Raw genomic sequence first — 23,534 nt, forward strand, 5'->3', positions numbered from 1 at the left:
TAATGGTACAGCCACTTTTGAAAACACTTTGGTAGTTTCTTATGTAGTTAAATAAAAACTTATCATATAATCCAGCAATCATGTGCCTAGGTATTTACCTAAGAGAAATGAAAACTTTTTTTTTTTTGTGATGGAGTCTCACTGTGCCACCCAGGCTGGAGTGCAGTGGCGCGATCTCGGCTCACTGCAAGCTCCGCCTCCTAGGTTCATGCCATTCTCCTGCCTCAGCCTCCGGAATAGCTGGGACCAGAGGCGCCCGCCACCACGTCTGGCTAATTTTTTGTATTTTTAGTAGAAATGGGGTTTCATCGTGTTAGCCACGATGGTCTCGATCTCCTGACCTCATGATCCGCCCACCTCGGCCTCCCAAAGTGCTGGGATTACAGGCGTAAGCCACCGTACCCGGCCATGAAAACTTTTTTTACACAAAAACCTTTATGTGAGCATTTTAGCCTCTTTATTTATAATTAATAATTGCTAAAAACTGAAAACAATTCAAATATCCTTTAACTGGTGAACAGACTAACTATGTATAGCTGCACAATGGAATACTACTTAGCAATAAAAAGGAACAATCTGCCAATATATGCAACAACATGCGTGATCCTCATATGCATTAAGCTCCTTGAACTAGGCCAGACTCAAAAGACTACAGACTACTTGATTTCATTTATATGACTCCATTCCAGAAATGGAAAACTACAAGGACAGAGAACATCTCAATAGTTTATAGGGGCTGGGGAGGGAGAAGTGGTTGACTATATATGGGCATGACGGCAACTTGGATATATTCTGTATACTGATTATGGTTGTGTTTACATGACTATATGCATTTGTCAAAAATCATAGTGTACACATAAGGTGTGAATTTACATTGTATGTAAATTATAAAATTATTCCTCAATAAACCTCACTTTAAAAAAGATTGAAGCTAAAATAAAGATATTTTCAGATAAAAGAAAACTAAGAAAATCCATTGCTGGCAAATCTACACTACAAGCCATGCTAAAAGAAATTCTTTAGAATGAAGGTAAATGAAAGCAGATGTAAATTCAGATTTACAGGATGGAGTGAAGAGCCTCGGAAACAGTAAATATGTGGGTAAATGTAAAAGACTGTTTTTTTCTCTGTTCCTTTAAAATACATAATAGTTTCAAGGAAATAAAAATAATGTGAGATTTACAATGTGTGTAGATGCAGTGCATATGACAAAATTAAGAGTGGGCCAAGAGCTTTGAAAGGACCCATACAGTTCCAATGTTTCTACATTTCACACAAATTGTTAAAATGTTAACTTTAAGTAGCCTGTAAAAAGGATGAGTGCTATAATCCCTGGAGTGACCATTAAAAAATAAGACAACATGATATAGATAAAAAGCCAATGTATATATCTGATCTGGTTTTGAAGGATGAAAAGATATTTAGCAGGTATAAAAGAGAAAGGTATTTCAGGCAAAGGAGATTGTACATACCAAATTCCACTTAGCTTACTTTTCCATTCTTAGGATTTCCATAGTTATATTTACATAATGAACCTCACAATTTTAGTACTTATGGTTTAAATATTATTATGTCTCAGACTACAAACTTCTTGAGGCCAGTTCTATACAGTTCTTCTTTTGAATCTTCAACCCTTAGCAGTGCTGAGCATTGGGCACATAGTAACAACCATGAAGATATTGACAGACGAATCTAATACTCTACCAACATTTATGGGTTTCTTAGTTTTTACACGTGAAGGAAGGAAGGAAGCTAATATTTATTAGCCACTGACTACATGCCAGGCTCTATGTTAAAGCTTTACATGTATTCCTTCATTCAGAGACATTAATCAGACAGTGGGATGTTTTTGGAAGATGAAGGTATTAAGAAAAAGGAAATTAACATAGATTTCAATATAAGGAATCAGGAATAATTGAAGAGGATGCCTCGAATGGGATCTGATCACTCACTAGGTCCTGAGGGGGAAGGAGAGAGAGAAGACATTTTGCTCCTGAAGCCTCTCTTTTTGTGAGTTCCCAGGGGTTATACCATGCCACTGGTCAGTAATGATATCCATACTTTATTGATTGCATTGTGCTGCCATTCATCAGGAACTTCTTCTTAAAAGAGGCAGTATGTGGATAATGGAGACAGCAGAATCTTTTGAGTCCAGTGAAACTTCCCACCCTGGTTCTGCATGTTACTAAGCATGTGACATTAGGCAAGTTTCTTAAGCTCTTGAAGTTTTAAATTTTCTTAGCTATAAAATGGATACAATAATAGCTGCCTCATAAGATTACATAAGATATTAGATACAAATTTCCTAGCATACAAAAACGCTCAATAAGCCTCCCTCTCCTGTTCTGCTTTCTCCCTATGTACAACCTATTGGAACTGAAAAATTTGGAAGTACTAGACATGCCCAATAAATAAAAGGTGCTTTTCTTTGGCAACATTCTATATTACAGAAATTTTGTTTTCTCAAATGTCAAGTCCTGTTGATATCATAGTGTTAGTTATTCAACATATTCTTGGAAGATTAACATTGTTTATAGATGCTTCAGTTTGCAAACCTAAAAAAAAATCCAGATAGAGGGCCAGGTGCAGTGGCTCACGCCTGTAATCCCAGCACTTTGGGAGGCTGAGGTCGGCAGATCACAAGGTTAGGAGATCGAGACCATCCTGGCTAACACGGTGAAACCCCGTCTCTACAAAAAAAAAAAAATACAAAAAAATTAGCCAGGCATGGTGGCGGGCACCTGTAGTCCCAGCTACTTGGGAGGCTGAGGCAGGAGAATGGCATAAACCTGGGAGGCGGAGCTTGCAGTGAGCCAAGATCGTGCCACTGCACTCCAGCCTGGGCGAAAGAGCCAAACTCTGTCAAACAACAAGAACAACAACAGAACAAAACAGATAAATTGTCATTCCTTAATCATGAAGAATAGCAACATGAATCCTGAAATTCAGAGCTCCCTAGTTTCAATTCTTTTGCTTAAGTCACTAAGTCCCTTTTTCCTCTCAATGCCTAAAAGAGGTGTTTGTATAGAAAGAAATTAATATTCTATTTCTCAGTTTCAGCAAGAAGCACATTTATTATATGTTCAACAAAGTTGTATTCACTTTTCCAACTTAAAAATATTTAAGGGGTTTCATTATATTTTGAGAAATTATTCATCAATCCGGGATTTAGCAGCCACCAAAAAGAACTCCACAATTAATCTTTTATAACATGGGTGTGACTTATAATCTCTACACTAAAAAATTGTTAAATGTAAGGAAAAACTGTTCATAAACTATAATATTTCTTGGCAAAGAAAAACCGCTTTGTGTTTTTAAAGATATGGTTGAGAATTTAAATGAAAGCTACATGCTTGAAATTAGTGCCAGATGCAACACAATTCAAGCACAATTCACTAGCTGCATCAGGTATTTCACTATGATTTAGTAAAAGGTATCCAACAATTCTACATTTCATAGAAATCTCACAAATACAAGTATTTCATTCACAAAACTCATGGCTTGGCAGGCTTCCAGGGCAGGAATTTGCTGGAAGAAAGGTAAATTTATTGATTAACATAAATCAAAGGACTGACATTTTCCCTAGAAAATTGACAAAACAATAATATTCAGCAACTGAAGTTCTTACAACCACAGTGAGAAGAAAAGTCTGAGCTATTATTTATATTTTTTATAGGCATCCAGTAATGTGATAAACAATTAGGTAGTTAAGAATTCTCAAATCAGCATGAGAAACTTAATTTTAAAATGTTAGATATTTTTGAAGTAGGATTTTCCAAAAACCTTTGCTATGAAATCTGGTGTTTGTAAATCTTTGTAGTAGTTATAATTATATGCCACCTCTATCTCTTGCATTTACTAATATATGCACTAAATAATGAGCATTATTTGAGGGTATCCATATAGAAACAATTGAGATTTTTTTTTTTGAGATGGAGTTTCGCTCCTGTTACCCAGGCTGGAGTGCAGTGGCGCAATCTCAGCTCACTGCAACCTCTGCCTCCCCGGTTCAAGTGATTCTCATGCCTCAGCCTCCCGAGCAGCTGGGATTACAGGCACACGCCACCATGCCTGGCTAATTTTTGTATTTTTAGTAGAGAGGGGGTTTCAGCATGTTGGTCAGGCTGGTGTCGAACTCTTGACCTCAAGTGATCCACCTGCCTCGGCCTCCCAAAGTGCTGGGATTACAGGCGTGAGCCACCATGCCCGGCCCCAGATCATTCTTAAACATACAAACATTAATTCCTTCCTACCCCATGCCTCAGTTCTTCCCCCTCTGCTATCTCTTTCCCCATTCTGGTCACGTTTCCACCATCAGCAATTGTTATGAGCTGAATGTTTGTGCACCCCTAAAATTCCTATCTTAAAGCCATAACCCACAGTGTGGCTGTGTTTGGAGATGTGGCCTCTAAGGCAGTAATTAAGGTTAAATAAGGTCAGAAGGGTAGAACCCTGATCCAACAGGATTAGTGTCCTTTTATGTACAGAGAAGAGACACTGGAGAGCTCCCCAAACTGTGCATACAAAGAAAAGGTGATGGGAACACAACAGGATGAGGGTGGCTGCCTACTAGGCAAGAGAAGAGGCCTCAAAAAAAAAAAAAAAAAAAAAAAGACACCTGCTTTGCTGGCATCTTGATCTTGGACTTCCCAGCATCTAGAATTGTGAGAAATAAATTCCTGTTGCCTAAGCTACCTTGTCTGTAGTATTTTGCTATGACAGCCTGAGCAGATGAAGAGCAATTAAGAGGCCTAATGCAGTTACAACAGCACTCTCAGGCACACCTTCTTGTTAACTGTTTAACTTTTTAAAGATTTAGATTCAAGGAAAATCCTATTGAGAAGCTGAACAGATTTGGCCAAAATAGTTTTTTTTTCTTTTCTTTTTTTTTTTTTTTTGAGACGGAGTCTCGCTCTGTCACCCAGGCTGGAGTGCAGTGGCGCGATCTCGGCTCACTGCTAGCTCCGCCTCCCGGGTTCACGCCATTCTCCTGCCTCAGTTTTATACAGATCCTTAACTCATTCAGCCTTGCTTCTACTCTAGAATCAGAGAACGTGAACAAGAAGAGGGACCTCGGCATTCCAAATTTGTTGATTCAGGTTTTACTATGATTCTGGGGTTATAAAAAACTGCTCTCTAAACTTGGTGCATCTTCTGGAAGATGTTGGAGGTGAGGTGGTGTAGTGGATAGTTAATAGGCTTAACCATCTGTTGATGCGAAATTGAGATATATTACTGAGTGCAATGCAAAATTTTATACACATTTAGCTTGCTTTGAAGAAAGACATTATTGGTAATGTTAACAGCAAAAAACAGCTGAGATTGAAAATTAGTGTGGGCCAGGCAACATGTTAAAGTCTTTATGTGTACAGTAGCCTCCCTTCTCCGCAGGGAATACCTTCCAAGACTCCCCGGTAGATGCCTGAATCCTGGAATAATGGCGAACCCCACGTATGGTTTTTCAATCTGATAACCAAGATGGCTACTAAGTGACTAAGAACCTGGTAGCATAACAGCATGCATGGACAAAGCGATGATTCACACTGCAGATTTCATCGGGATACCCAGAATGGGCTTGCAATGAAACATTTGAATTGCTTATTTCTGGAATTTTTTACTTAATGTGTTTGAACCTTGGTTGACTCCAGGTAACTGAAATCAGGCTAAGAGAAGCCACAGATGAGGGAAGCCTACTGTATTTTCTTTTCTTTTCTTTCTTTCTTTTTTTTTTTTGAAACAAGGTCTGGTTCTGTTACCCAGGCTTTTCTTATAGAATCATCACACAATTACCAAATAGGTACACTTAATGTTATTCTAAAACAGTATTTCCGAAAATGCAAATATTTCTAAAATAGCCCTATTCCCATCCCTATCACATAGGACATTTTATCCTCTTCACAGTGCTTTTCTTTTCCTTATTTTCTATGTTCCCCAAGCACCCCCTTCAGGGCATAACACAGTGCCTGCCACAAAAAAGAAAAAGAAGTTCGGTAAACTTTTGGTCCAGTCAGTGAAGCACCTTGGACCCCATCACAAGACGGTAAGCTCCACGAGAGCAAGAGTCTGCCCGTTTTCTCCTAACCAGAGATTGGCATGATGCCTGGTACAAAGTAGGCGCCCAATAAATAGGTGAAGAAAGAAAAAAAAACAAAAATAAAAAAAGGGAAGAGACGGAGGGGAAAGGATGAATGAATGAAGACGTTTGCAGAAGGGCCTAGAAAGAAAGCACTCTGCAAGATTCTCCCTCCTGGTGGCATCAACTCTCAGTTCAAGGTCTATGTCAGCCCTTTCCTCGCCCAGACGCATTGGCCTACAGCAGGGAATGAAGAAAGAACAAAGTCTTTAAAAATGTTCGGAAGAAAGAGAAAACGGCAAGAGAAAAGAGAAAAAAAGAAAGTAAGGATCCACCTCCTTCAGGCGGACTAAAAAGGAAGCCCCAGGAGGCCGGTTGCCAAGGCGAGCCTAGGGCCAGAACGGCCCCAGCCCATTGGCTGAGACTCAGGAGCCAATGAGAAGGCGCGATGTTGACAGGGTCCTAAGATGGCTGCCGGGCGACCGATTCCTGACAAGTGAGTACGACTTACGGAGGGTTGGTTAGCCGTCGGCTCGGGCTCCGGCGTGATGAATCTGGGAGGGCCTCTTGCGGGCAGCCGAGGGAGGCTGCATGGGCGGCCTCATAGCTCCTCGGCCGAGCCTCCCGGAGCAGGCTAGAAAAGCCCCCGGCCCGGGGCCGCGGAAGCGACGGCGGAGCCGCCCTCAGCCTTCCTCGGAAGGGGCGTCGCAGCGGCTTCCCCACCCTGTTATGGGGAGGGGGTTTCTCCGTCCCACCCCGGTCAAAGTGAGAGGGGATTGAGGAGGCTTTCGATGGGGGAAACAGGCTCATGTTTACAGTTGCTGTATCCCGGAAAACAGCTCCAGTTAATGGGACTGCCAGCAGGCTAGACATCCTTCGCCGGAATCTGCAGCGCTTAGTTCTGTGCCCGGGAGGGGCTTCTTCCTGTTTTGGGATTGGAGTGTGGCATTGCCCCAGAAAGCCTGCAGAATTCCGGGTTGTGCAGCCAAGCAGGAACGGTGTACCTTTCTAGACCCATCCTTTTGCAATCTTGGACCCTGTAAGTATTCTCATAGCGGAATCGACTTAAAATGAGCCTTAAGCTGTTAACTTGGTTTATTGTCTTTCCATGCAGGATCTTGGGTCTGGGAAAATGTTTTCCAGGCCTCAAGTAAATGAACACTCTCTTTAATTAAAACAGTTGAATACATGCAAAATGTTGCTAAATAAGTAGTTTTTCTGGATTCGCTCTCAGGCCTGTAAATCAGTTGTCCTTTCTGTACCTTTTTTGAGAAAAGGAACACATTCATTTCATAAAAGTAAATAGGATATTTACGTTAATGTTGATACTAACATGCTTGAAAATAGTAACTATTTTTAAGTCACAGACACTGATTATGATGTAAATTACAATCTTCAGATTGTTAAATAATTGCGGTGGCTTATAATTAGTATACAAGTGAAATTAATTTTAGATCAGACGAAGTTCAGGCTTCTGGGATTATTTCTAATCAAATACAAAATATGGGAAATAAGACAGCCTTATACGATGAAAATGGAATTTAAATTCTGGAATAGAGACAGAAAACGTTTACCCATCGAGCTGCTCAAATATATCTTTTGGGTTTTGGTTATAAGCAGCTTCCTGGTTGTCCAGAAAATATGACATTATTACTCAAGCCTCTGACTGTGACTTTGACTTTGATGTATGCAACTTAGTATAGCATCTTACATAGCTTTCTTTACTCAAAAAGTACAGAAAAAAATTCTTAACCAAATTTAACAAGTCTGTAATTATAGGCTGAGATCATTCTCAGACCCAGTCTCAAATCCTTGTCCCCGCTTACAACTCTGCCGTGTAAAAGTTCATAATCTAAAGCCATGGGGCTATTTTTGTAAAACAAGTGGATCAGAATGCATTAGGCAAGTCAGTTATCCCATCTGTAAATTGGGGGCGGGGCGGGCAGGGGAGGGGCGGATATTGATAGTAATTCATAGTGGAAGGGTTGTTGTGAAGATTAATGGAAAACCAAGGCCTGCCACACTGTTTATATGCCATGTGTAGCCGTGACTTGCTTTGTTTCCCCTTTCTGGTTCTAGTGTTTCCTGTTGTAACTAGGGTTCCTTGCCCTTCTCAGTGTCCTGAAGTGTACAGAGTCTCTCTGAAAACATCCTCTTGGCTGAGTTGCTAGGTAGAGGAGAGAAACCTTATCTACTGGGATACTGGGCTCTAATCAGGATTGCAGTCCTAGAGAGAATGGAGTGATACATCCAGGAGTGAGGTGACTCTGGGCATTTAGGGCACTTATAATATCAAAATCATAAAGAGACATTTTAGAGCTGTAAGTCATCTCAAAGATCATTTGATCAAACCTTTATTTTATAGCTTAAGAATGGAGGCCCAGACAAATGCAGTGACTTTCTCCTAATTATGTTGCTCAGGACTAGAAACCATCCTCCAACTTTGAAGACTTTTTTCCCCTGTAACCAGCGCACAATCTAGAACGGTTTTTATTATAATTTGATTTCTCCCTGGCTGCTGTATTTTGAAAGATTGTGTCTACTGAATCTTATTTATGAATGTTTTTTTCTGATAAAAATCAGACCTATAACTACCAGTGAACCTCTGATTAACATGTGGTGAAGAATAGTGCTTCACTAAATTTGTCTTTTCCTGTAATGGTGAATGGTACAGTCTCACTGAAGGGAAAAATAAAATAGTCTGGGCTTTTTGAAATTAGCTTAGAGACTCCTGTTACTATATTCATACTTAGATTAGGAACCACTGAACTGTACCCTGTTTTTGATTGATTGTTATCTATTGATTGTTATGCTAAATAATGACGATGGTTGGTTTTCAAGGGCAAACAAACAAAAAACCCTAGTTATTCAGACTAGGACAGTATATAAATATTTTCAGTTCATGGCAAATTGTGTTAGCCCAGGACTAAAGATGTATTCTGCATCGTACACACAGAATGTCTTTGAGGATAATTGTGGGATGGAATAAATCTTAACTCTAGAGGTGGAGGGTGTGTCAAATGAAGAAGGTAATATTCAAAACCATAGAGAGAAAAAGGATTCTGAGTCATTTACGTTTTCCTTGGGGCTAAAATGATTAAGTTGAAAATTATTTGGGTTGCAGGGTAAAAAAATGAAAGCTTATAAATTAATACATTGGCTGTTATATGGACTTGGCTGTAATCTATACTAAAAAAAATTAAGTTTCCGTTTCTCTGATATTCCACGTTTCGTGAGACTGGCTGAGTGAATTTTCACATTTAAAGGGTAACTTGGGATTATCTGCCTTAAAATAAATACACTCTGAAAGGCATAAGAGACACTTAGAATCATCCTCCACAGCAGCCAAAGCAAGAATAACAGGAGGCCTAACATGGTGCCAGTTGGAAACTTTGTGAATGACAAGTGTATGCTATGAATAGAAAGACTGTTTTGAAACATGAGTCCAAAGCAAAAGTCACTAAGCAGCCACTCCATATTGGCTGATCTGTAACTGGGCTGCTGCTTACACGGGCACTCCATTTTGCAGGCTGCACAGTGAGTGGCAGCAGTTATCCGTGTTCATCAGTGACTGCTCAGTCTCCCTTGTATTTCTGTTTTTGAGAGTCATGGGAAAATGGCACATGACTTTAAAGGTTTTAAAGAGCGGAGTTCAAAACCTATCTGATTTGAATTTTGCTTGGATTTAGAGGTGGATTCCACTTTTTTCAAGCTATTTTAATTTTTTTTTCCTTTGGGTACACTCAAGAAATCACACCAGGCAGGTGCCACACTGAGGACAGTTTTTAATGCCACATCAGCAGGAGCTAAAAATATATAATTTTGAGAAAATTTAAAAAGCCATAAAAAATGCCTAACTACTTGAAGGCTGATTAGCAACAACAACAGCAAAAAGCATGCCTTCTTCAGGGCAACTGAGACTGCTCCCCAGAGAGAAGCATGTTTGGGTGCCCAGAGCATAGACTATCACCCTGCAGAGATGCTAAAACAATGGTTTAGTAGGAGACCTGTGCCACACTGCCCATTGGAGAGGCATACGCATTTCATGAGCAGTCACATCTAAAGTCTAGGTCAAGGAATATTTGGCTCAAAAATTGAACAGAAACTTGCTATGTGTATAGCTGTCATTTCATGAGGCTAGGGATTTTTGCCTGTTTTATATACTTCTGTCCCCAGGGTCTTGAAGAGTGTCTGGCACATAAGTGGGCATGTAAAATATTTTATGGACAGGAAGGGAAAGAGTTATTTCTAACATAGACTCCAGTGATGCTAAGAAATCCAAACCTGAAATTTGTTACTGTTTTAAGTCCTTAAATGATAATGAGCCTAAAGGTATATTATATAGTGGTGGCCAAGTCATACTGGAACTTATTACTGCTTCCTTCCCCTTGCTCTCAGAACAGGAGAAATCTTTTTTTATTAATAGCATGACACCTGTTTTTCAATATTGGCATATTTTACATGATGGCTTTTGTGCTATTGGAGTATTTCAAGAGTACTGCTGTCCCAACTTTAAAAATCCACAGACAGGTTTAGGGATAGATCTGGGTTTTATGGGGGCCTGGAGCTTATAAACTTCGGGTCTCTTCCTTTAAAAAAAGAAATGCAAATTCTGAATAGAAAACTAGGTACAGTGCTTTGGAAGGTCTTGTGCAGATGAGCAATCTTGGAGCTTAAGGTTACCATTATCTTCCTGGTAATTTGCCCTCGTTTTATTCCTCCATTCAGAAAACATTTGTTATTGACACACATCAGATTGTGACTATCAAGGAAGCAAATGATTGCATCAGTTGCTAAGTGAGTGCACCACAATTATTAGAAACTTCAAAACTGTCTTATGAACCCTGTCACTCATAATAGAAATGATAAAAATGGAATACATGGTCACAGAAATAATAATAGTAAAGAGAACTTAACATTTATTGAGCCCTTAGGACCTCCTGAACACTATGTTGAGGGGCTTATCTCATTTAATCCTCAGAATAGCCCTATAAGCAGTATAATTATCCCTGTATTACAGATAAAGAAACTCGGCCGGGCGCGGTGGCTCACGCTTGTAATCCCAGCACTTTGGGAGGCCGAGGCGGGCGGATCACGAGGTCGGGAGATCGAGACCACGGTGAAACCCCGTCTCTACTAAAAATACAAAAAATTAGCCGGGCGTGGTGGCGGGCGCCTGTAGTCCCAGCTACTCGGAGAGGCTGAGGCAGGAGAATGGCGTGAACCCGGGAGGCGGAGCTTGCAGTGAGCCGAGATTGCGCCACTGCACTCCAGCCTGGGCGATAGAGCGAGACTCCGTCTCAAAAAAAAAAAAAAAGAAAGAAACTGAGGGTCAGAGATGTCAAATGATTTCCTCATACTACTAGTAGTGGCAGAGTTAAGATTCTAGTTGGAGCAGTTAGATGCCAGAGTCCTTCCTCATAAAAAGCCAACAGAATATTTGGTGAGGATATTTCAGAGAGCCAGCAACTGATGAGGCTGGACCAAAGCCACAAAAAGTAAGATCTGATTCTTTGGACCTGGAAGGACATCTTTAAAAGATAACAGAAATCTGTTATCGCAAAATCCCTGATGTGTTTGTCTCAGAGAGAATGGTGGCTTCTTTTGTTTGTTTGTTTGTTTGTTTTTTAACTAGGTTAATCACAATATGGGACAGAAAACTGCAAAACAAATTTCCGTCCTTCCATTTTATTCCTTCATATTGAGAGTAAATCATGAGCAGTACAGCCGGCTTCTCTATTTTAAGCATCTTTTGAAGGAACTGGTCTTGGCTCAATATATGTGCTAAAATAGACTGTGCCATGGAGATCAATAGTGAATATGTACTTGAGTATTATACTTTTAGCAAATGATAACAATTCTGCTATTTTAAGTCATTTTATTAAACTTAATGGTTCTCTCTACTAATGGACTGTATAGCTAATGCTAAATATTATCTTGAACTTGACCATTAGTTTCCCAAATACAGCATTGTTACTTTAAAAAGCTATACATTTTTGTTAAACTGTTAGGATTATATTTCATTTAATATTATTTTAGCAAACAGTATTAAACTAAAAAGTAGGATATCCTTTTTACTACGATACCTTCCTCCAACTACTTACATAGCTTAAAAATTTTTCTTTAGTTATTTTCCTGCTCCTTAGACAAGACGCCCTCTGAAAGCTTTGTCCATTAAATATAGGTGAAACATGCAGTTTTATTCTCTAATTGGTATAGCTTCAAATATGGCATTTTAATCCTAAATTGCTTGCAAAGTATGTTAGGTTTTTAACATTCTTGAGCAATGCTTTACTGAATTGCATGTTTTTTTAGACAAAACTACTCATATATTAGAGAATCAAGGCTCTATTTTCTTTACCTATAGGTGTATGTTGTAACAAACTTGTTTAAACAGCTTTTAAACTTCTAAACTTTTTTTTTTTACTTACACAAGTGAAGATTTTAATTATTTTATAACAGGTTCATTCTATGCCATGTTAGATTTAAAAAAAAAAAGTTTAGATGGACTGTTCCCAAGCCATTGTTATAATTATTAGGCACCTGGAATGTCTTCTAATGGTCTTAAAATTATTTCTATGGTTATTCTACATGTGTAAATTAATCTTTTTCCACATAGAAGAAAAGATGTGGAGTGGGCTGCTACCTCCTGGCCTAAATGAAAGTGATGCTGAGTCAAACTCAGAAGATGAAGCTACGTTGGAGAACTCTGGACTTAACTTACAGGAAGATAAAGAGGATGAGAGCATCAGAAAAACAGAAATCATAGATTTCTCAACAGATGAACCAAAAACTGAAACAGAGTCAAATGTAAATGCCTATGAAGAGTGTCCTTCTGGAATTCCCATAGATATGTGGAATGTAGGTTTTCTCTGAAATGCTCTTGCTACAGCCTGTGCGTGTGCACATGCCTCTGTGTGTCTCTGCCCTGGTCAGAGTGTGCATGTGTTCTTGGGACTTAACAGGGAGGGAGATGGACTCAGAATGCTTTTACTGTTCTCTGAGGCATCGGCCACTTAGATACTTGCTTTTATTTTGTTTTGTTTTTCATAGAAAGACGAAGGGGGAAAAAAACCCAAACCACTATGTAGGATTAGCTGTTTGCCTAGCGTGGTACATGAGGAGTTTCTGTCTTTATTTTATCTTTTATTTATCTTTTTTGTTATCTACATGAGCTTCACTCTCAAATTATCAAATGACTTATTTCAAAACAAGTGAATATCAAAACTCAGGTTGTGAGTCTCAGAGAATAGAGCATCTCAAGAACTGACTACCATCATTAAATTGGTATCCTTATACACGCTGAAATATAATTGTTTTATTACTTCATTATTTTTTAAATGCATGTTTTTCTGGAAAGTATATTTGCTTCTCAATTTTTTTTTCTTTTACATAGAAATTTCAAGAATTGCATAAAAAACATTCTGAACAGAAAAGCACAACCTCAAGATTCAGAGGGAAAAGAAGAAAACGCTCCAGAAAAGGTGTTTTGTTTTAATTCAGGTTGTTAGTCGTGCTAATGCTAAGTTGTGACTGAGTTTAACCATTTTTTAAAAATATGGTTTTGAAATTACAGAAGTTAGGTATTGACACTTTGTGAATTCTTTTCAGATAAATTGAAGAATGAAAAAGAATTTCATAGGTAGGTAGAGTTTAAAATAGTTATCTATTTTAGACCATTGTAGAAATTGTTGAACTAATTGTTTCTGATAGTAATCAAACATATGAACTAGTAATTGTAGTATAATTGTAGTAACCGATTAAAAACAGTAAAAGTAAAGACAGTATATATTGTATAAAATAAAACTTACTATCTTCTTTTAGTGAACCGTCCTCAAATGAAACCCATTGGAAAGAGCTTACTCAGTATTTTGGAGTCAATGATAGATTTGACCCGCCTGTTAAAAGGAAAAAAGTTGAGAAGGTAATATCTTTGTTATTGCATCTCATACCAGCTGGTGGGATACGTTTGTGATTAGCCTTGCCTAAAGTACTTGTCCTCATTAATTCATTCAGTTAAAAAGTTAAGATGCCTACTGTGTACCACAAAAGATGCTAGATCAGTAAATATATAGTTACAAATTATTAAAAAACTGTTAAGAGAAAAAACAGGTTGTTGTGAAAACATTAAAATGGGGGCTTCACTTTAGCATGGATGATCAGGGAAAGCCTTCTAGAAGGTGCCATGTCACTGAGACCTGAAGGGTGGTAAAAACTGTCTATATAAAGAATGCTAGCGCAGAGGCATGGGTAAAGATCCTAGGGAAGAGTCGTCCTGGGACATTCCAGTAACCGTAGGAAGGCCAGCCTGGCTGGAATGGGGTCAGTGAGGAGGAGGGTAGCCCACTGTATGATTATAGAGGCAGGCAGTCAGTGACCAAATTGTGTAGGACCTCAAAGGGCTTAGTAAAGAAATGGGTTTTATTCACAATGCAGTTGAGAGTCATAAAGGCTTTTAAGTCAAGGGAATGACATGACCTACGTTAAAAAGATTCATATGACTGTTACCTGGTGAACTGAATGTGAGGCAGCAAAAATAGATGAGAACAGAACAGTTAAGAGACTTCTAGGCATAAGATGATGATGGATTGAACCAGAATGGTTCTGCTGAAGAAGGAAAAAAGTGGATGGATTTGAGGCATATCGTAGAAGTAAAATTGATGATATTTGCCTCTGGATTGCTTGCAAGGTGATAGGGTTTGGGGCGTATGGAAGGAGAGAGAATCATTCAAAGCTTTGGCTTAAGCAGTGGTGTGAATAGTGATGTTACGAAGAGAAATATGGGGAAGGGAAAGGATTGAGAGTGGGACCTAGCCAAAGTTCAGTTTGGGACTTGAGTGTTACTAGAAAGCAGGAGCAGAGTTGATGGTTAGTATAATGACCTTGAGATGCACATTTGTCAGTCTCTAGACATACTAATACTTAGTAGAGGCTTGTGTGAATGAGTAACTCACTTATTCACAGAGGGAAATGTTGGAGCATGAAAATCAAGTGCTGAGTGGTAGAGCTGGAGGCGCAGGGGGTCAGTTGAAGCCCAAGTATATTGTATCCTGTGTGTAATAGACAGATTGCCTCTTTCATGGATCATTGCTGTAGACTATTGTGTGTACCTAGAGACCTTTGTCATTTTCTGATCCATCCGTATTTCTTCCAAAGTATCTCTGATTTTAAATCCATCATTGCATGGTACTGTGTCATTGAGGGTGCACACATTAAGGAACTGTCAAAACAGAATTTTCCGTGTAATTTATATTCATCCATATAAATTATATCTGGCTAAGGAAGTTATGGCGGTTTTCTAAACAAGGAGCCTGAGCTGGCTAGGCTTCTATCTGTCTAGGATTTTTCCTGCGTTTAATATTCCACAAATAAACACAAGCATAAGAGGAAAGGAAGGACTTAGTGAAGCCAGATTCTTGCATGTTTCATGTTCTCTTGGTAGTTCAGTATAATTGCATGCCAGCAGGTTGCCACTCTTCTTTGGTTTGGGATGGTTGGTTTAAATGGTACTCCTTTGGCTGTCCTCCTAGAGTTTCTACTGCAAATCCAACAGAGTAAATAAACTTTAAAGAATGTCCACATTGGAGATGCTGAGATAAAAACTAAATAAATGTTAAGTCCAGCACATAGTAGCAACTGCTCATGAAATCTAGAGATGATTATGAAAATCTGTGATGCAGTTAGAACAAAACTAGCATGGATTTCCATCCACTATTTTGTTTCTCTGGAGCAGAGGCTGATCTGTTACCATATCTGAGAGAACCTTTTTATTTTGTATTCAGTCAACGCTCTAGAATGGTAAAACAAAACAAACTTCTTAATATGTGTCTATCGTGCAGTCTTTTTTTTTTCTCTCCTTTTTTCTTTTTTGGAACACTGCCAAGCTGAAACTGTTGCTCAACCAAGAATGTCTGTTTACAGCACTGCCGTCACCTGCCTCTCAGACAATGCAGAGGCTTGTATTTTTTAAACATAATCTTCCTAATATCCAAAGCTGTTTTAAAGTGTTCTTTGTATTAAATACAGCTATAATTGTGTTTCTGGCAGCAGTTCCGGGACTTACTAGTAATTCTGTAATCATAACATAATTATTTTGAATCTGTGGGAATTTCTTTAGAATAAATTTCACTCATTAATTTCACTATAAATGTCTAAAGTATTCTTTAGTTGAATCAGTTTGATTAGTCAGCAGTCATTATTGAAGTAGTTTTATGTATACCTAATGGATACTTTTTGGCATGAAAAACCAGAGGTACTTTATTAAATGTTAGAGTAATTGTACAATGTCTTTGATGAATTTTTCAAGTTTTTTATGAGAGGAAACTGCTATTGTATAGTGTAGCTTTTTCTAGCTTGTTTTTTTGTTTGTTTGTTTGTTTTTAGCAGAGTGCTTTTTCCAAACACACTCTTACGTGTTCTCCAATACATAGATCAGTTAAAAGGCTGGCTTCCTTGAGTGGGTGGAGGGAGGGGCATAGGGATGTGGAGAGAGGGGCATAGGGATGTGGAGAGAGGGGCATAGGGATGTGGAGGGAGGAGGTATAGGAGAGGGAGGTTTAGGGGTGTGGTGAAAGAGGTATGGGGAGTGTTGCAGTGGGACCATGAAGATCGCCTGGTATCAGTTGCAAACCATTGCCTCTCGGTTCCTATGTGATTCCTGTGGGGTATGTTGATAGGTCCAGTGTTATTCTCATAGTACAGATAAAGAAACTGAAGCTCAGCATAATTTGCCTAAGAAAACAAACCAGGTGAGAAGTGAAATGAGACTTTAAACCCAAGTCGTTTGGTCCCAAATCTAGATTTTTTCTGAACCTGGTTTTTATTTACCTGACTCATATGGTTTTTTTTTTTTTTTTTTTTTTTTTTTGAGACAGAGTCTTGCTCTGTTGCCCAGGCTGGAATGCAGTGGTACAATCTCAGCTCACTGCATCCTCCACTTCCCAGGTTCAAACGATTCTTCTACCTCAGCCTCTTGTAGCTGGGACTAGAGGTGTGTGCCATCACGCCCAGCTGATTTTTGAATTTTTAGTAGAGATGGGGATTCACCATATTGGCCAGGCTGGTCTCGAACTCCTGACCTTGTGATCCGCCTGCCTTGGCCTCCCAAAGTGCTGGAATTACAGGCATGAGCCATTGCACCCAGCCGACTCAAGTGATTTTAAGTGGGTATGTTTTTATATATATATATATATATATATACACACATATATATATACATATATACAAAGTTAACAAAATTATGAATAAATATATGATTTACATTTATGTATGAAAGTACCTCTTCCGCCCCTCCACTGCCTTTCTTTATGAAGAGATTGCCTCATTTTTTTCCTAGATATTTAGGTTCAGTAATGCAAACTTCAATGGATAATTCATTTGTGTGAAGCTTTAAAAATTGAATCTATTAACTGAATAAATATTTAATAGCAGAATTTTCATATAAATATATTGTGGTATAGTTTGACTTTAAAAGCTCTAACCACATATAAAAGATATTCTACATATGCACATATAGATGTTAGCCCACAATGTTAAACCAACTACCCATACATTTCTTAGATATTTGTAGTCCTGTCTTCTTAGACATCTATAGTAAAACTTTATTAATTGGCAGTTGTTGCCTCATAGGTTAGATACTTTGTTTAGATAAATTTTTCACCTGTAGCCAAATTGCCATTCCTAGGTTTGTCTGTGTTGAGATATATCATAAATCATGTTTTGATTCTAGCCAAAAGGCAACTTAGAAGCACACCAAGGCTCTGCAGGCTATCAGTAGCTCCTCTGTGCCTCCTGCCGCTCCTATAGTACGGAAGACATTCTAGATAAGTCAAATAAAGGCTACTCTTGAGTCCAGCTTAAAACTTTTCAAAAAGCCTTAATATTCAGACTCTGTTTCATGAGACTGCTTACTGACAAAGTGGAATGCTTGGGTCTTGTACTTGGGTCTGAGCTTGAAGAAGTATGATGCAGTCTGTAGCCTTATAGAGATAAGCCTTCTCTTTTGCACTAATGGTATCCTGATATTTAGGTTTAATAATAGGAGCACCTTATTTATTGAATGACTACTATATTCTAAAAACGTGGCTAGGTATTTTATATATATGCTCTTTGACTCATCATAATCTTGTAGAGAATGTGGTGTTATTCTCATTTTATTGCATGTGAGATAACTGCAACCCACAGAGGTTTAGAAACTCACTTGGGGTTGCTTAGTTCATAAGTGGAGGAGCTAGTCTGAACCTAGGTCTGACCCTGCCAGCTGTGCTCTTTGTGAGCTGCTGTGAACTTAACAGTCTTTAAGGAGATGGGCATGTTTTACTAAGTGTTTTGAGTGTATTTGGAATATTAATAAGTTCTTATGGAAACAAAGTTTGAGTGTACATGGAACCAGGAGTTTTTCAGAGCTAAAAGAAGCTATTACATTTTACTTAAATAAATTGTCAGAAAGATAAAAGGTCTAAAAACAAAGTTGAAAATGTGATAGAAACCTAGAATTTTTATTTCTAGGAGGGTTACTCATTCAAGCCAGTCTTCTCATTATCTTTGAGGAAACAGAGGCTTAGGAGTCAACTATGTCATTACCCAGAGCTTTGACCACATCTCCTGTCTTCTAGTCCTGTGCTCTTTCCACTGTAATATGCTATTACCTTTAGATTCTGCTCTGAATGGCTGGGGGAATGGACAGGCAATAAGAATGGAAGCTGTTAGTGAGCAGTTGCTGAGATGAAAGGTTGGAGCAGGTCTAGGTTGATTGCTTCCCTGCGTGAGATTGGATAAGTTCTGAGTTGAGATATCAGGTTATGCAAGAATTTGTAGTGCAAGGAAACTTGTAGTTTGATATTAATGTTTTGTACAAATACATTTTGACACATACAAATATGTGTCAGTGATATTTGAGGCGATGCCTAATATTCTGCACAGGAAGGTGAGGCTGTTGTATTTACATTTTTTAAAGAAAATAACTATTTTCAGTATAAATTAAATAAAGTTCTAGGTGCAGGTACTATTTTAAGCTCTGGGAGCCCAAGATGGAGAAGATACTCTCCATGCCCTTGTGGAATGTATATATTCTAGTACCAGGATAGATGTATATATAAATAAGTACAATACATGCACCTTTTTTTAACCATAGGGGCATTATTACTTCAATATTACAGTTGTGAATTGTCTTGGAAGCTTCTCAGAGTAGTTGGTATGTGGGTTAGGGTTAGGGTTAGGGTTAGGGTAATAAATGTTCCCAGTTTGAGTGGGGTCCTTTCACTATGAAGGCAAACATGGATGACTGCAGTGTGAATATCAGCTCAGTAGCACAGACTGAACGAATGTCTTCTATGTAGAAGGAACTGGGCTGGATTCTGGGACACACCAAGCCAGTGACACACAGCCTGCTCCCACTGAGTATAGGCCCCAAGAGGAGAGAATACACAACTCGCTGTAGTGTGTCAGACAAGTTAGGTGCTGAAGGGACACAAGGTACAGCAACAGCACAGAGTGGAGAGCCTGGTGTGGGGTTTGAGGAGGGTGACGGGGTCATAGGAATGTAGGGCTGAGGAGCTCTGCATAGATAGAGAAGGTAAAATTTGACGTGAGCCTAAAGGGATGATTAATATTTTTCAAAGAGAAGCACATCAGAGGCACAAGGAACATTAAGAAAATGGTAAATGTGACCAGAGATTAAAAAGCATAGCATTGCTGAAGGTGGGGCTGAGAAAGCATTTGGGGACCCCATTGTGAAGGGAGTGGGATGTTATTCAGAGGGAATATGAAGTAATGCTTTAAGCTGGGTAATGACATGATGCCTGTTTCAGAAAGAGAAGACTAGTTTGGAGATGGTTATAATATTCCAATTAAGGGATCGCATGCCCCTGAAGAAGCACAGAAGGAAGAAATGAGAGACTTTTGGCAAAACAGAGTTCAGATAGGAGCAAGGGGTTGGAAGCATTGAAGATAACTGAGGATTCTATCAAGGTTGACTAAGGAGGAGGAGAAGCAGGGCAGCAAGTGTTGGGCTTGTTACAGACATCATGAAATTGAAGACCTTGCCTTTGTAGGCCTTCAGTATGAAGATGATTAGCAAGTAGCTGGAGATGTAGGTATTGGTACGGGGAGAAGTCAGGCGTTTTTAATTATTTAGAGAGCTAAACCAGCTCATAAAAAGTAATTGAAGCTCCAGGACAGAGTAGATTACTGAGGAGGGTGAAAAGTAAGACAAAAAATATGCTAGTCAGAAACTTGAGGAACACTGTGATTAAGGGACAACCAGAGGAGATAGTGGGTAGTTTTAAGAATGAGGACATGTCCGGGTGTGGTGGCTCATGCCTGTAATCCCAGCACTTTGGGAGGCCGAGGCAGGCAGATCACGAGGTCAGGAGATTGAGACCATCCTGGCCAGCATGGTGAAACCACGCCTATACTAAAATACAAAAAATTAGCTGGGCATGGCGGCACACACCTGTAATCCCAGCTACTTGGGAGGCTGAGGCCGGGGAATCGCTTGAACCCAGGAGGCGGAGGTTGCAGTGAGCTGAGATTGTGCCACTGCACTCCAGCCTGGCGACAGAGTGAGACCGTGTCACCAAAAAAAAAAAAAAAAGACACAGTTGACATATGTTTTAGCATGCATCAGAATCATATGGATTGCTGGGCCCCCAGCCCAGAGTTTTTCACAGAATTTGCATTTCCAACAAGTTTCCATGATACTGCTAGTCCAGCACTTAAACTTTTAGAACCACTGGCTTAGAGTTTAGTTGATAATGGTGATTGTGGGTTGCAAGTTAGAGAGGGAGAAGAGGAGGATCCAAGAAGGGACTGAAGGACCGTGCCAGGGAATGAGGTTCCAGTAAAGGCAAAGCAGATGCATTAGGTAGAAAGACTTGGGGTGAGTGGAAGAATTGTATCAAGGAGTAGAATTCTAGATTTTGAAGTTTTGGAGGCAGAACTTTCAGGCAATGTCTATAACATGACATACAGCAATCTTACTCCAAGTGCATTGATGTACAAAGAGATAAGGAGTGTGTGCCTGAATGTAACTCAGCCTACTACTTTCCTCATGGAGAAATTCTTGTCCCCCACTACCCCCAGCAAAAGCCATCTAGACAAAACTGTTTTGTTGTTGTTTTTAAGAGGCAGGGTCTTGCTCTGTCACCCAGGTTAAACCGCAGTGGTGTGATTATAGCCCACTTCAGCCTCAAACTCCTGGGCTCAAACAATCCTCTCGTCTCAGCATCTCTAGCAGCTCTGGGACTAAAGGTGTGTGTCAACATGCCGGCCAGTACAAAACTGTGTTTAGTCATGAAGCTGATTTGTATTCTGGCACCAGCTCCTTATCTTTACATGGACCAAAATAAACAGTTCATGGATTGGCACTGTGTACAGACCAGACCTGGTACACAGGCCATGACTGAAGCAGCACTGGCCTAGAGTATAGATTTCTGAAGTGCATCAAGTTAGAGGTCCCAGGGTGTTGTTTGGACCATCAGGAGAAGAGTTCTGCAGAAATGGAAGAAAGGGATGTTTCTGGAGACTGGTAGATGATCACAGGACAAGAATGGGAGGTGAGCATTAGATCCATATGGCCTCAGGTCAAAGACTATGAAGCGCTGTTGAATGGTCTCCAGCTACACAGGAAAGCAAGCAGAAAAGTCTGTTGGCCTTGCAGGTATTAAGTACTTAGGTGGGGTCTGTGAGAAGGAATCATCTCTTAGCAACAGACATCAGTGACAACCTCACTGGTCTTTGTTTCTGTAATCTTTTTAGGCAAATTATGTTGTTATTTTTTACATCTCATCTCAACAAAGGCTACACAGGAACAAAATTCTCTCAGTTGACTGGCATAATCAAACAATAGACTGATGGAAGAGACATTCTTAGGACTTCTGTTATTAAATAAGGAGGAGAAGTTTGTAAGAGGTAGAGTATTAACTGTGAATGTGGAAGTTAAAGGACTAGATAAGCCATTGTTGGGATAAAATTTGCTTCTAAGAAGCATATGTTAGACCATCTTTTAAATTTTTTATTATCTGTAGCAACTATTTTCACAAGCTAGAACTCCAGTTATTTAAGTCTAAGCATCTTTTTATAAATGTGTAATGCATTCTACCCTAGTCTGTTTGGTAATCCTATGAAAATATTAATTATGATTTCCTGAAGTATCTTTAGTAAATAAAAACATATACATAAGAAAATAAAATCATTCTTATGTGTAATTTTCCTCTGCTGTTTAATATTCAGCCTAATGGTCATAGTCAAAGACTGTGGAGGCTATTGACTGAAAGTCTTGAGCTATAGGAATGGGCAGTAAGAAAAGAGACAGCAGAAACTTGTGGTTGAGAATGCAGACTCTGAGCAAACCTGAATTCATGTGACGGCTTTACTACTTACAGATGCTGGCTTTGGCCAAGTTCAGGAGTCTCAGGCTCTGTTTCCTCATCTTTAAAACAGGATAGTATTATTATTCATGGAGTTGTTATAAGAATTAAATGAGCTTTTTTACAGTACTAAGCCCAGAATCTGCCACATAATAAGCACTCCATAATTTTTAGCTATTGTTATCATTAACATTATTGTTGTTATTAAGGGAAAGCATAGGCTTTGATTCACAAAAATCTGGATTTGCGTCTTATTTTTATTAGTTCAAGAAGTTACATGACCTCAGGTAAGCCATTTACTGTCTCAACCTTCTGGTACTAATGGGAATGGTAGCAGCTACTTTCTGGTGTTATCATGAGAATTAATGGTCTACGTGTATAACATATTCAGTATAATTCTGTGACATGGTCTTGGCTAGCAAATGTTTGCTTTCCTTCCAGCCCTTAATTTTAGGTTTGTTTTTTTTCTAGTCAGGCCTTGAAAAGAGGATAGACCAGGCTGTGGAGGAGTGGAATATTGAGAAGGCTGAGGAACTCAGCAACCAGCTAGCTACTCGAGAGGTGAGTCAAAAGGGTTACACATTTTCTGTATTTTCAAATTTTCTAAAATGAATGTGTATTCTTTTTATGATCATTAATAAGTTCAGTATTAAAATATTTCATCTAAGGTTTTCCTTTTTGTCTATTTTCTTCTCTCTTATTCTGTCATTTGTTTTGAAATGCTAGGTTTTATTTTGTCTTTAATGTTTTTAAATCATTCTGGTCTAAAACTCTTGCTAGAAATAATCTATGATTGATACTGAACCTTAGATTTTACCTAGATCAGAGAGGTTTGTTTCAGGTATGATTAAAATGCTAGCTTTCTTTTCCATTTGCATCTTTAACTCATTTGAACTCTGAGGGCAACTGTGTATTCTAAGGTCACATCCCTCAACCTTTTCTTAACTCTTGGTAAAATGCTTTCTTACTGTTTGCTCAGCACATCCCCCTCAGCCCTAAAGAATTTTGGGTCTTTTTTCTATAGTATAAAACTAATAGATATATTGGATATTCTTTTTCCAAGTACAGAAGGCCACAAGAAGATTCTGACTTAT

The 23,534-nt window shown here is 39.0% G+C and overlaps 1 protein-coding gene across 4 annotated transcripts in view; it reads left to right on the forward strand.

Moving 5' to 3' along the window:
- The first annotated feature begins 6,518 nt into the window (after positions 1-6,518).
- Positions 6,519-23,534, forward strand: part of FAM204A (family with sequence similarity 204 member A) — a 32,860-nt gene continuing 15,844 nt past the window's right edge. The window contains exons 1-8 of one of the 4 annotated variants that reach the window (XM_058435969.1): positions 6,519-6,569; positions 6,913-7,112; positions 10,802-10,870; positions 12,693-12,934; positions 13,470-13,557; positions 13,685-13,715; positions 13,898-13,997; positions 22,912-23,001. In XM_058435969.1, coding sequence (XP_058291952.1) covers positions 12,701-12,934; positions 13,470-13,557; positions 13,685-13,715; positions 13,898-13,997; positions 22,912-23,001 — 543 coding nt within the window. In that variant the 5' untranslated portion in view covers positions 6,519-6,569; positions 6,913-7,112; positions 10,802-10,870; positions 12,693-12,700. The remainder of the gene's footprint in view (positions 6,570-6,912; positions 7,113-10,801; positions 10,871-12,692; positions 12,935-13,469; positions 13,558-13,684; positions 13,716-13,897; positions 13,998-22,911; positions 23,002-23,534) is intronic. The other 3 variants (XM_032176640.2, XM_058435970.1, XM_032176650.2) reach the window with 3 other exon arrangements.

This window comes from Hylobates moloch, unplaced genomic scaffold, assembly GCF_009828535.3.
Source record: "Hylobates moloch isolate HMO894 unplaced genomic scaffold, HMol_V3 SCAFFOLD_3, whole genome shotgun sequence".
Classification (NCBI taxonomy): Eukaryota; Metazoa; Chordata; class Mammalia; order Primates; family Hylobatidae; genus Hylobates; species Hylobates moloch.